General features: G+C 49.9%; 1 protein-coding gene across 1 annotated transcript in view; it reads left to right on the top strand.

The window, feature by feature from the left end:
• The window catches only part of ACADVL (acyl-CoA dehydrogenase very long chain), a 31607-nt gene extending 19011 nt beyond the window's left edge, over positions 1-12596 (top strand). Inside the window, exons 14-19 of the mRNA XM_075004168.1 lie at positions 3056-3153; positions 4393-4465; positions 6021-6093; positions 6944-7016; positions 8074-8149; positions 12459-12596. Coding sequence (XP_074860269.1) covers positions 3056-3153; positions 4393-4465; positions 6021-6093; positions 6944-7016; positions 8074-8149; positions 12459-12596 — 531 coding nt within the window. The remainder of the gene's footprint in view (positions 1-3055; positions 3154-4392; positions 4466-6020; positions 6094-6943; positions 7017-8073; positions 8150-12458) is intronic.
• The last annotated feature ends 808 nt before the right edge of the window (positions 12597-13404 follow it).

The raw sequence follows: 13404 nt of genomic DNA, 5'->3' as shown, positions 1-13404 counted from the left end.
TGGAGGTTTTTACATCCTGGCTTGACAAGGTCCTGGCTGGGATGGCTTAGTGGGGGTTGATCCTGCTTGAAGCAGGGGGCTGGACTTGATGACCTCCTGAGGTCCCTTCCAGCTATACAGTTCTGATTCTATGAATGGGCCTGCATGGGAGATTGGCTTGAAACCCAGCTTCAGTTTCACACTTCATAGCTAGAGGGAGCAGCAGGAAATTGGCTGAACCAACCCCGCTATCCCAACTCCTCCGGTTGGGCCTGGGCCTGGCCCTTGGCCTGAGCAGGAGGTAGGGTCGGCGTGGGCATGAGGACCTTTTGGAACCTGAAACATGATCTGAATTTTGTGGCCAGCGTCCATTGCTGATGGTCTGGCCCAGACCCACACTCCATATTCAGCCCTATTGACTTCTGTAACAACAGTGCCCAGCTCCTATGCTCCACCCATGGGAGTGGCTAATGAACAGCTCCTTATTTGCTGTCTCCAAACCACCTGTGATTGTACAGACTTCTGCAAATCCCCCATACTTGGCTCCTTTCCAAGCTGAATAGTCCCAGTCTGTCCTCACCTGCAAGCTGTTCATCCCTTTCACCTGTTCTGCTGCTTTCTTTGTACCTTTTCCAGTTCTAATTTGTCTTTTTGAGATGGGTGACTAGAACTGGACATACTATTCCAGCTGTGGGAACACCTGGGTTAAGGCAGTGGCATTCTGATATTTTCTTTCTTATTGTCTAGCCCTTTCCGATTGGTGCCTGACATTCTTGCAGCTTTTTTGACTGCTGCTGCACCTAGAGTGGGCATTTTCATAGAACTATCCATGATGATGCCAATGTCCTGTTCTCCAGGGATAACAACTAACTGAGACCCCATCATTTTTACAGGTGTATTTGGTGTTATGTTTTCCAGGGTGCATTACTTTGCATTTATCAGCATTGAATTTCATCTGCCATGCGGTGGTGCCCTTGCCCAGTTTTGTGAGGTCCCTCTGTAACTATGCAATCAGCTCTGGACTTAACTATCCTGAGTAACATAGTATCAAAGAAATGCAAACTTTCACCACCACACTGTCTCCAGATCATTTATGACTATGTTGAACAGCATTGGTTCCAGCACAAATCTCTGGGAGACTCCCCTATTTCCCTCTCTTCACTGAAAATTGGCCATTTGTTCCTACCCTTTGTTTCCTATCTTTTCATCAGTTAGGTCATTTCTACACAGGCCACTTTCTTCAGAAGTGGCCTGCTAATACATGGAGCGAAATATGCTAATGCTAAAAATTTTTGGGAAGAAGGGGCCTCTGGAAGGAGGACTTCCTTCCAGAAGCCCCCCCAAGGGCTGCGCTTCTACACGACATTTTGGAGTCCAGAAGAATGGTCTTCCAGACTCCAAATCACGTGATGTTATGCTAATGAGTGCGGGGAATTTGCATCCGCGCTTCATTAGCATCTTTCATTCCGTGTATTAGCATGTAGAAACGGCCTTACTGATCTGTGAGAGGAACTTCCCTCTGATCCCATGACTGCTTACTTTGGGAAGAGCATTTGGTGTGAGAATTTGTCACAGGCTTTCAGAAAGGTCAAGTGCATTATATCCACAGGATCTCCCTTGCCCTTATGCTTGTTGACACTCTAAAGGAATTCTGATAGAGTGGTGAGGTATGATTTCCCTTTACAAAACCCATGCTGACTCTTCCCCAACAAATTATGTACATCTATGTGTGAAGAATCTGGTCTGTACTATAGTTTCAACCACTTTGCTTGGTACTGAAGTTAGTTAGGCTCACTGGCCTGTAATTTCCAGGACTGCCTTTGGAGCCCTGTTTTGGGTTTTTTTGTTTGTTTGTTTGTTTTTACATGTGTATATATTACATTAGCTACCTTCCAGCCATCTGGTGCAAAGTCTGATTTAGACACAGGTTACATACCACAATTAGAAATGCTGCAATTTTGTATTTGACTTTCTACAGAACTCTTGGGTGAATGCTATCTGGTCCTGACTTATTACTATTTATTAGTTTGTTTCAAAACCTCCTCTGATGACACCTCAGTCTGCGACAGTTCCACAGATTTATTGCTCACCTTAGACACCTCCCTGTCCCAATTTTTAGTGCTATAGACATTGTTCTCTTGTTCAGTAAATGGTGCCTTGTTTTGAGTGCCGTATATATACATACTTAGATGGATGGACCAAAACCTGTGTACTGCATAATACTGTAATTCAGAAATCATAGAATCATAGAATCATAGAAGAGTAGGACTGGAAGGGACCTTGAGAGGCCATCGAGTCCAGCCCCCTGCCCTCATGGCAGGACCAAGCATTTTCTAGACCATCCCTGAAAGCCATCTATCTAACCTCTTCTTAAATAGCTCCAGTGATGGAGATTCTACCACCTCCCTTGGCAATTTGTTCCAGTGTTTGATCACCCTGACAGTTAGGAACTTTTTCCTAATGTCCAACCTGAATCTCCCCTGCTGCAATTTCAGTCCATTGCCTCTTGTTCTATCCTCAGAGGCAAGGAAGAACAAGTTCCCTCCCTCTGCCTTATGACACCCTTTTAAATACCTGAAAACTGCTATCATGTCCCCCCTCAATCTTCTCTTTTCCAAACTAAACAAGCCCAATTCTTTCAGCCTTTCTTCATAGGTCATGTTCTCTAGACCTTTGATCATTCTTGTTGCTCTTTTCTGAACCCTCTCCAATTTCTCCACATCCTTCCTGAACTGCGGTGCCCAGAACTGGACACAATACTCCAGCTGAGGCCTAACCAGCGCAGAGTAGAGCAGGAGAATGACTTCTCGTGTCTTGTTCACAACACACCTGTTAAATGTTTCTTCCTGAATCTGAGCAAGCTGTTTCACAGAGCTAGGACACAGTTGCGGACAATAAAGCCATGGATTTTCATATTTTGCTACTGTACAGTTAAACCAGGGAGGACTGGTAAAACTCTGAATTTGATGTGAATTCCCTGTGTCCCATCCTGGAGAACTGAACATGACCCTTTGTAGGTGCAGCCCTATGACTGAGTGTAATTAAATTCCTTTAATTGTTTTAAAAACATTTTCAGTATGCTGGAGCCCAGTTAAAGAATCTGCGAACAACTGTCATGAATCCATCAGGAAAAACTGAGACCATCCTAAAAGAGATTGGGATGAGAGCAAAGCGGTAAGTAGCACTGAGCACATGACACCTTTTGTGTTGCAGTTTCAGTGGTGTAAAAATTCATGCTTCTTCCACTGGCAGGTCCTGAACCAGAGCGCTGGAACAAAGTGTATGTTGGGACAATGGAACAATGTGTATGTTGGGGGTGCAGAATGCCACTGAACCAAATGTAAACCCTGTCTGCGACCGAAACTGCTTCAGGCCTGGAGTGGGACAGTATCCCTGGTCCTGAGAGCGCTCTGCGACCAGAAGCAGTGCTGGTGATGCAAGAGCTGATCTCTACTAGCGAACCTGCCCTTGAGCACAGCCCTTGGGGTTGCTGTGAGGCTGACAGAGCCTCCTTCAGGCCCACTGTAAAACCAGGTTCTTGCAGGTTTGTGTTGTAAGACTCCCATAGGGCTTTTTGAAGGTTTGGGGCGTTAGATCAGCTGGTCTGGCCAAGCGTCCATTTAAATATTCCTGAAGCGCCTTCGAGACGAACACATTTACTGACACTTGCGAGCCTTCATGGGAAAAACCCATTTCCTCAGACAAAAGCGCATGACCTAATAAATGCGTTAGTCTCTAAGGTGCTACAGGACTGCTTGTTGTTTGTGAAGCTACAGACTAACATGGCTGCCCTCTGAGACTTGTCCATTTAAGCATTCACACTTTGCTACCTAGGGGGCAGTTTTGCCATTGGTTTCAGGGGGAGCAAGGTCAGACCAAATGTCCTCTGCACTGAATGGCCTGCATGGTGCATTGCTTGTCATGTGACAGAAGCGGGTGGGATAGCTCATGTCCAAGGCTGACCTCGGTCTGGGCCCTGCCTGGAGTGGTGCAGAGCTATGTTTAACTGCACTCATTTGAACTCAGACTCTCGTGGCAGGAGTGAATCTTAGAGAAGAATTGCTGAAATGCTACTGGGCTGGATTCATCCCTGCTCCCCAGCTCCAGGGCATGTGCACACTAGGGACGTGACAAGCATACGGCTTCAGCACTGTCATAAAGAGTCTTACTGCAGTGACACAAGGGGCTGTTCCCTGAGGCAGTGACTAGGGACTGGTTTGGCTCAGCTACCTCCCACAAGGTGTGAACTTTTCATTGCCCTGGGTGATGTAGTTAAGCTGACCTAAATTCGTAGTGCAGAACAGGTCTCAGTGACCACTGTGCAGTTACGCCTGGACGAACCCGAGCTGTGTGTTAAACCTTTTGTTCTTTCTTTCTTTCTTTCTTTTTATCATCTCTTTCCTCCCTTTGCAGGAAAGTTGGAATTCCCACTGGCTTGTCCCTCGAGGGGATTGTTCATCCAGGCCTGGACAGCAGCGCGTACCTGGTGAGGGAATCTATTCTTAAAGACCTGCTTCCCCCACAGCTGCTGGAGTCACTGTAAAACTGCTGTCACCTCCAGCGCTCCAGGGCCTGACCCTTAGATTGCCTTTCGTTTGATGAGATCTGAAGCCTTTTGTTTGTAGCTCACATTCTGAAGGTGACGGCAACGAAGGGTCCTGTGGCACCTTACAGACTAACAGAAGAGTTTTGAGCATGAGCTTTCCTGAGCACAGACTCACTCCATCAGATCGTCTGTGCCTACGAAAGCTCAGGCTCAAAACTCTTCTGTTAGTCTGTAAGGTGCCACAGGACCCTTCGTTGCTGCTGCAGATCCAGACTAACACGGCTGCCCCTCTGATATTCTGAAGGTGAGTAATTTTCATGATATAATCTATTCACCAATGACAATATTTTTGTAATTCACAGCATTTGTCTAATGTCTCTCTTAGACATTTTCACACAAGAAATGCTTCGCTGGCTTCCAGTTAGGACTGAATTTCAAAGCCTGTGTTTGGTATGAAGCGTTAATGCTTCAGAAAGTCCTTGCTAAATGTGAACTTTTAGATTCACTGATTGTCTGGCATAAAAATTGGCATTTTAGTAGCCTTGTCATTAGCTGATTTCAAAACAGGTTACACCAGGCACTGTGACAGAGGGACCCGCCCAGATGGCCATGTGCACACATATGGACACCAGGGCATGTGGAGACTCTCTCTTCCCTCCCTGCCCCCTGCCTGCCTCCTAAAATAAACACAGTTTTCGGCAGAGCACACATGGAGACCCACAAGACAAAGCTGCCAGAACAGGAGACGCATTCCCACACACTGCCCTGCTGAAGCGACTCAGCGAGGGAATGGCAAGATGGCCCTTGGAGAGGCGAGACGGCCATTCCGTCTCCATGGCCCATTCCTTGTCAGGCCTCGCTGCTGAGCAGCTCTGTGAGGGTCCAGTTGGGATGGTGATTTCTGGTCTGTGGAAGACCCCAGACCCTCAGCAACTGGGCAGAGACCTTAGTGTGCCATGTTACTGCCAGAGCCAGGTTTCTCCATAAGGGGTTCCCAAATACTGGTGCCCCAGTCCCTGCCCCAAATTTCTGATTGTCAGTGACACTCTGCAGCAGTCCCTCATGCCCAGCGTATTCTGTGGTGCTCAGGAAGTGTAAAGCACATGGCCCAAATCCCCAGGCCAAGAGCTCTTGGATGTTGTAGAGCAGCCAGAGCTGTCTTTATACTACCTGCTCCCAGCCCCCGTGATAAGGGCAAGGGGCAAGAGGGTGTAGCCAGAGTCTGGTCTGGCTGGTATAAGATGGAGCAGCCTTGGGGTTGCTCTAAATCATGCTGAGGGGAGAACCAGCTCCAGGTATGGTGCTGGAAAGGGCTTAGTGTCAATTCACCTCCAAGTCAGAGCACAGCACCACTGGCCCCAGCATCCCACCCAGTGCCCTGTGCTGAATGTGGTTTTCCCAGCACTGCCCCCAGAGGCCTCAGCAGGCTCCATCATGGCTGAAAAGCTGCAGTTGTCTTGGACAGAAACGAACTGCTCTTCTTGTCCCTGCAAAGGTGACGAGGGCCATTGACCTGTTTGGTGAAGCTGTTGAGAGCCTCCTGCTGAAGTACGGTGAGAAGGTGATAGGTGGGTGTCCCTGTGGCTGCTGCCACCTGCCTCCTGCCAGCTGACATTCCACAGCCTGTTGTAAACCCATCAGCCTGGGTGCTGAGCCAGGATATGTGTGTGTTCACAGCACAGCACGTCCATCACCTCCCACAATGCTCCCTTCTCACCCCATTTTCCTTTGCATGGCCGTATCCCACCCCTCCCTAGCCACACTCCTTGCTCTCTCTGAATGCTCACGTAGGGGTCCTGACTCGGGTCTGTCTCCTCACTGCAGCACGCTGGGGTGAAAGCTTCCCCCACGCCAGAGTCTGGGCCTGCTCTGTGTACAGAACCCGCTACAGTGCAGCCCTAGCTGGCTGGGCGCCTGGACAGCTGTGTACGGTTCGTACGCTGCCCTCAGTGTGCACGTGGCATGTCACTGACACCAGGGGAGCTGAGCGTGCAGATCCAGGATCCAGCAGGGGCAGCAGAAGTGACTCACAGATGGGCCTGGCTGGCTGTCTAGTTGCAGGGCTGGGGACACACAGCAATCATGCCCCTGAGCATTTGGCTCAGGACAATGCTCCAGTCTGAGCATTAGAGCCAAGCAGCCAAGAGTGCCCTGTGCCAGGCTCCAGCAGCATCACGCCCTGTGGCTGGGTTGGCTTCACGGAGGGGTTCCTCCATCTCTGGGTCACGCCCCTCTGAGGGTCCCCAGTTGGTGGGGGTTTGCCCTGACCATCCTAGGAGCAGTGTCTGGCCTTGCAGTGTACCTCTGTGGGGAGAGCTAGGTCGCAGGCCTCCAGGCCTGTGCTGCTGTGCTGCTGGGTCAGTTTTCACTAGCGTAACTTGTGCACAGGTCACGTGTCACCAAAGCCTCTTCCCCCAGGTGAGCAGTTCCATCTGAAACGCATAGCCGACGCGGTCATTGACATCTACGCTATGGCTGTGGTGCTCTCCAGGTATGTGGGGCAGCAGGGGAGCGTGCCAGCCTGGGATGCCCTTCTGGGCCAGGGCTGCCCCCTCTTGGCTTGAGCAGCCCTTCCAACCTGTGGAAGGTGCTTGTAGGCCCTTGTCCCTGCCCCAGTGATTGCTGCAGGCAGCAGCAATGGGTGAAGGACAGCGGGGGTTGGGGGGAGGTAACAGCCATGTGACATCCCCCAAAGCCTAGGGAAGGGCTGGGACAACCCCCCCCACCCAGGCCCCACCTCTCTCCACCCCTTCCCTGCTCTTCTGCTCCCTTGCTGCACCCCTGCCCCTTCCCCTGAGCCCTCTCCCCAAGCAATGCAGCCTGGGGCGCTAGTGGGGTTGAGGGCTGGTGCTGGCAGCAGGGGGCTGGTCCCCCACTGCTCTCACCGGCAGCAGCAGGGGTCATCCTGCTCCCCCAGCTGCCATGCTCCACTTCCCCAGTCTTGTCCCTTTCTCCCCCGACGTTCTGGGAGAGAACAAAGAGCCTGAACCACCACACTCCACCTCCCCCCCTGCTGCCTGTGAGTGCAGTGCGGGGCTAGACTCCTGCTGTGGGCACCAGGCCCTCCAATAGCCCCTCTCCAGCTGCTGGCCAACTGCTTGTCACTCACACCAGTGTCACCCCCCATGCATCATCCTTCGCTGCAGGGGTCACGCAAGAGCCTCTGTGGGAGAGTGGCCCAACTCCTCATCGAATTGTTCATCCCTCTAGCACCTGGGAGGCCAAACAAAATGGCGCGAGACACCCTGTGCCTTAAAAGCAAGGGGTGTGCCTTTGCTCTGCCAGTCCCAGAGTCCCTGGGACAACGGATGCACTGATGAGGCTCTGCTGCCATGGGGCAGTGAGTTGGACATGCCACACCTGTGTGCAGGGATCCTGCTCCGGGAAGCAGGGGAATCCAGGCCTGTCCTTGGCATCCAGAACCCAGTTGGTTGGGCTGGCCTTGTTCTGCTTTACTGCTCAGCCTGTTCTGACATGTGCCGTTTCTGCACTCGCAGAGTCCTTTGTCCCTCTGCCCCTTCCTCACAGCCTTTGTCTTATCACCTCAGGGCCAGCCGCTCTCTGTCTCTGGGACAACCCACCGCAGAGCACGAGAAGCTCTTGTGTCAGACCTGGAGCCATGAGGTAGGCTCTGGGCGGCTGAGGCGCTGGGTTTAGTTCACTCCTGTGGCACGTTTATGGGCTCGTCAATGAGCAACCGCTGCCCGTGGGCTCTGTGCCACTCACTGCATGAGAGGCCTGCATAGCCCCTGTGCACGTACTACCCCCCCAGGCCCCCTGAGGCCCCCGGGCATGCTCTGCCCCATGGGCAGTGGGTGAATGCACCTTGGTGGAAGGCTATTACTCCAGATTATAGATCTTCTATGATGGTATCCCCATTCTCCTCGGTTTTGGCCATACCTGACAACTTTGTGTCATCTGCAAATTTCATTAGCCCACGCCCACTTCTGGTGCTATGGTCAGTAATAAAAATGTTAAGTGAGGATGGTCCCAAGACTGATCCCTGAGGAATTCCACTAGTGACCTTCCTTTAGCCTGACCACCTTTCAGTGTGCCCTGCTGTAGTTTTCCCTTTTACCAGTTCCGTATCCACATTTCAGTTCTCATATTTAATGCCCATCTTCTCCAGTTTAACGAATAATTTCTCATGTGGAACTATATCAATGCCTTACTGGCAGCCAGAGAGATTAGATCTACCGCACTTCCTTTGTTTAAACCAGACGTGTCCAACCCACGGCCCGCAGGCCACATGCGGCCCTGGACAGCTAGTAATGTGGCCCCACAAGATCGTAAACTTTTAACATTATGATGTGATTTATATACATTAACTATATTATATATTTTATATGCGGCCCAAGACAATTCCTCTTCACTCAGTGCGGCCCAGGCAAGCCAAAAGGTTGGACACCCATGGTTTAAACACATCAGTTATCTTCTCAAAGAAAGATATTAGTAACATAGTTTCCACCTTTTGAATACAACTATTGAAACAATTGTAGAAAAATCTATAATTAATCTCATTCATTTAAGTACTTACTTTTTGCAGTTCACTAAGCTTGCAACAGATCATTAACTTTAGGAAACATCCAAACAGCCCTTGCTTATAGTAATCACCAGTTTATAAACAAAATCCTGATTCTCTGCCTGAGGGCACAAACCAGTAGCTTCACCTCTCTTGTCTCCTTGGCAGAACTCTTTGCATTTCACACTTAGGCTGCCTGCCCTTGAGGCTTGTAGTTTAGGGGCGGGGGGGGGGGGGGGGGCACTGCCTTCCCTTCCCCCCAAATCTGCACAGCAGTCACTCAGCACACCTGTCAGCTTACAGTCCACATGAAAAAACTCGCCCAGATCCAGACAGACATCATCTTTCTCTCCAAATGCAAGAAAATTGACATTATACCCAAGGGACTGACAGTGAAAGTCCCCTGGGGTGTTAGAGCCACTTGTGGACCCACATCTCAAGAGACGGGGAGCCCACTGTCAGTCAGCACTTTAAAATCAGACCTTATTGTTATGCCCACATGCTTTGCATATGTGACGCTTATAGAAATGGTATGTTATACAAATGTTATGCTTGGAGAAGCTTACAGAATATTTCCGAGGGACAAAGCTATATGCTGCATTTATTTAAAAAGCCAAATCAATATTAAAAGCAGTCTGTGCTCACATTTTCACACCCCCTGAAAAAGGTTCTGCAGCTGGTGTTTTAGTTACCAACACTTATCACTGCTCAAGTCAGCCAAATGACCAGCTAAACTGAACTCAAGTGGAAGCTGAGCCTCTGCCAGACACATTTTGATGCTGTGTTGTTACTTCAGAACAAACCCAAAGCTCCCCCCTCCCCCCTCATCCATTTTTATAGTAAGAGATCTCCTTGTAAGCCTGTAGACTTTGCTGTGTCATACTTGGAATGTTAATTGGTTGATTATGCAGTTCTCCTTTATTAGTAGCATTTGGGTAGTTAATTACAAGCTGGTTGGTTTCACAACTATTGATCATCTCCTTATATTGTTCTTGGTTTAGTGCAAGATGCCTTTTGTACCTTGGGGTTGTCAGTCTGCATTGTTCGTCCATTGGGGTGATTGTATACTGATGCTGACACATTTGTTTTTTCACTCCCTCTCCTGTAATTTTCGGGCATCTTTTTTTTTTTAATCTATTCACATCCCATATCTTGTTCACACAGAACAGCACAATAATTTCAACAGTAAACTTCTAACCAAATAAAACAATTCTAACAAGGCAGAACCAAATGAAGCAATCACTGATATTACTAAATATAGAATATCAACATATAAACTTATAACAATATAATCAAGTAAACTTATAGTAAAATCCTTCACCATAAACTAAATAATTTAATCCAAGAACAGTTCTAGCATCCATTGTCACATGGCAGAGCTTTAGACAGCTTTTCCATCTGTAATCTTAAAGCTGCAAATTGATATAGCCATTAACCAGGGATCTTAAATAGCTCTTCTTAGGAGAGCTCCCAGTCCACAGTTAAAGTTTTCACCCACTGTCTAGGTCTAATCAAAGCAGGTGACTTGACAGCACACTTCTGATGCAGCCACACACATTTTATAACCAGTTGTTACGTACAGAGCAGTGAATTTCTGTGCTGGGTACTGGTTAGAAAAGGGGTGTTGATCTGTCTGTGGCCTGTAGGAGGCAAAGCTCCTTAAGGGTGTTGATCTGTTGCATGGTGTTTGCAGGGCAGAGGCTGAGGAGTGCTGTGGAGGTGTACCGGGGGTGCCTTGCCTGTGTTTGAGCAGGAAGGTGTAGGCACATGAATGAGGCAGGCAACATGAGAAGAGGCCCAGATACCTTTGTCCTGATCCTGCACCACTGACATCAATAGATTCTTTTCCCCGACTTGGCGAGTGATGGGGCAAGCTCTTCTTGCCTGGAATAGCAGGCGGGTGGGAGGGAGGAAGCTGGCTGTGCCCCGGCATTCCTTACAGACCTACAGAGCCCATGGAACCTGGGCAGAGAAGGGGAGGGGCATATTCCCCTACCAGGGAGATGTGTTGTGGGGGCACAAGAGGGCATGGGACCCCAAGCACCATGGGCACGAGAGGCAAGGGGACAATGAGCAACCAGCAGAGCCAAAGTCCCTGCATGTCCAGGGGAAATAGTCGGGGGGTGGGGGATCTGGTGCCTACAGCAGGGGTACAACCGCCGCCCCCACCGCTCCTGCACTGACCAGCGGCAGCCGGGGAAGTGGAGCAATGCCACCCCAGCCCACTTTACTCTCCAGCACGCTGTTAAAGATGGGGAGGGACTGCCCCCACACTTACCAGTGGGAAGCAGAACAACAGCTGGGAGACAGAGCAAGCTGGGGCTGCTGCCAGTGAGTGCCGCTGGGGGCTAGGCCCCTCCTGCCAGCACCAGACCCTCGCCTTGCTCAGGGGAGGAGGTTGAGGGCAGAGATGGGGTGAAGCCTTGGGGCAGAAGTGGGCGATCACTAGGCTGGTGGTTCCTGTGCCCCCTTCATCAGTCACCCCTGAACTGTATGATCTCAGGCTGCAAAGTGGGAAAAGCAGCTGACGGAGCAATTGAGGCGGGGAATCCCCAGTTGGAATGCAGGGTTCCAGTGGGCCGGCCTTTTCCTCAGCTTTGTCCAGCCTCCGGGGTTTGTTCTCCTGGAAAGTGAGGTGCTGGGTCCCCCCCAGCGTTCAGTGTACAGAGCTATGATGGCACCCGTGCATATCACAGGGGCCAGGCTTTGGCCGCCACCTACTAGCAAACGGCTCTCCCAATGCACTCTGTGGCATCCTGCTTGGCATGGGGCACAGGAATGGACTGCTTACCTAGCCTGGGCTCACAAAGTGCGTGGCACAGCCCATATACCTCCTGAGGTGACCTGTGCCCAAGATGGTGATTTCCACCATTGGCCATGGGAACCCTCAGACTGCATGTGCTGTAAGTTTCTGGTTCCCTAGTAAAAGGAATGGGTTGTGACTCATTCTGAGCTGGGGCAGATGGGACAGATGTGACAATTGCCTCTGTCTTCACAGACAAGGTCAGCTCCCAGACTGCTGCTCTGGACAGCAAAGTATAGGGAGGAGGTGAGGAGTCCTCAGAAGTAAAATAACACGTTAAAGACGTATTAGAAAAGCTACTAATGCACAGATCCATAGGGCTGGCCCAAATGCATCCACAGGTGCTGAGGGAGTTGGCCGATGTGATCACAGAGCCATTGGCCATTATCTCTGAAAATTCCAAAGCCCACTGAATTTAGCGGAGTTGACCAAACACACATGTGGCTGTAGAATGATGGTGGCAGATTGTTGCATACACATGGGGCCAGCACTGAAAGTTTGGTCCACTGCACGTAAAATCACGTTATAGCTCTGAGTACACAAGAGTTCATTAGCAAGTAGCTTGATAATTTACAGTAAGTGACTGTGTGTTTCTTTGTCCAACACAGGCATTTGAGCGAGTGAGACAGAATCTCCAAGCAGTAAAATCCGCTGCATGGAATCAGTCCTTTGCTAACATGAAGCTAATATCTAATGCTGTTGTACAGAACAAAGGGATCCTAGCTGCACACCCACTGGGCTTCTGAACAGAAATGCAGCTTGAATTGACAATGAGCCATACCTACAAATCTTATTATTAGCAACTATATATTTTAGAGTGCACTTGTCTGTCTGTTGGTGTTTGTTCAAGAACTCCTCTAGAACCGTAAGAGCTACAACCACAAAATTTGGCATACAGCTTCCTCTTACCCTCACTTACACCAAGGTCAGGCTTGGTTGTGCCTGGAAAGTGAGAAATGCCTGAAATCCCAGGATTTCCCAGAACAGGGAAGGGGAGGGGCACCAACAGGGGATGACGTACATCAGACTCACCAGGGGGGCAGCAAGTGCTGAGAGCAGCCATACTGTAGAGTGACCAATGGGGCAGTCACAGCAGGGACACACTGGCCACATAGAGACAGGGCTGTCTGCCCTGCCAGGAAGGGTAAGTGTAGGGTGACCCTCTGTAGGGTGCGAGAAGATTTTGTAACGGTCTCATGAGAGCAGTCCAACCCCTCTGTGAACCCTCAGAGGACTCCTATGACAACACCTGCAAAACAAAGCACTCTTGACAACACTTCAAGGCTACACTGGCAGTAGGCCACAAGAAATAGTGATAAGGAATGCATAGGCAATTTTAGGCAATCTTATGTTAATGAGTTAAGCTTTATCAGTTAGTGTTAGGAGGCCTGTTACAGAGCCTCTCCCCGAGCGAAGCTCCGACGTGTTGGGTTTCCCCCACTGGTGACTGCGGCGTCTCCGGGGCTCCCGTCGCAGGTGTCACGTGCTTTCAATAAACCAAATATAGCACTCGCCTTCTGAGTGCAGCTTCATCTCTGGGGAACCCGAGCCTGG

The sequence above is a fragment of the Carettochelys insculpta genome, chromosome 10, assembly GCF_033958435.1.
Source record: "Carettochelys insculpta isolate YL-2023 chromosome 10, ASM3395843v1, whole genome shotgun sequence".
NCBI lineage: Eukaryota > Metazoa > Chordata > Testudines > Carettochelyidae > Carettochelys > Carettochelys insculpta.
The sequence above is the reverse complement of the archived record's forward strand: the minus strand, read 5'-3'. Positions and strand labels throughout refer to the sequence as shown.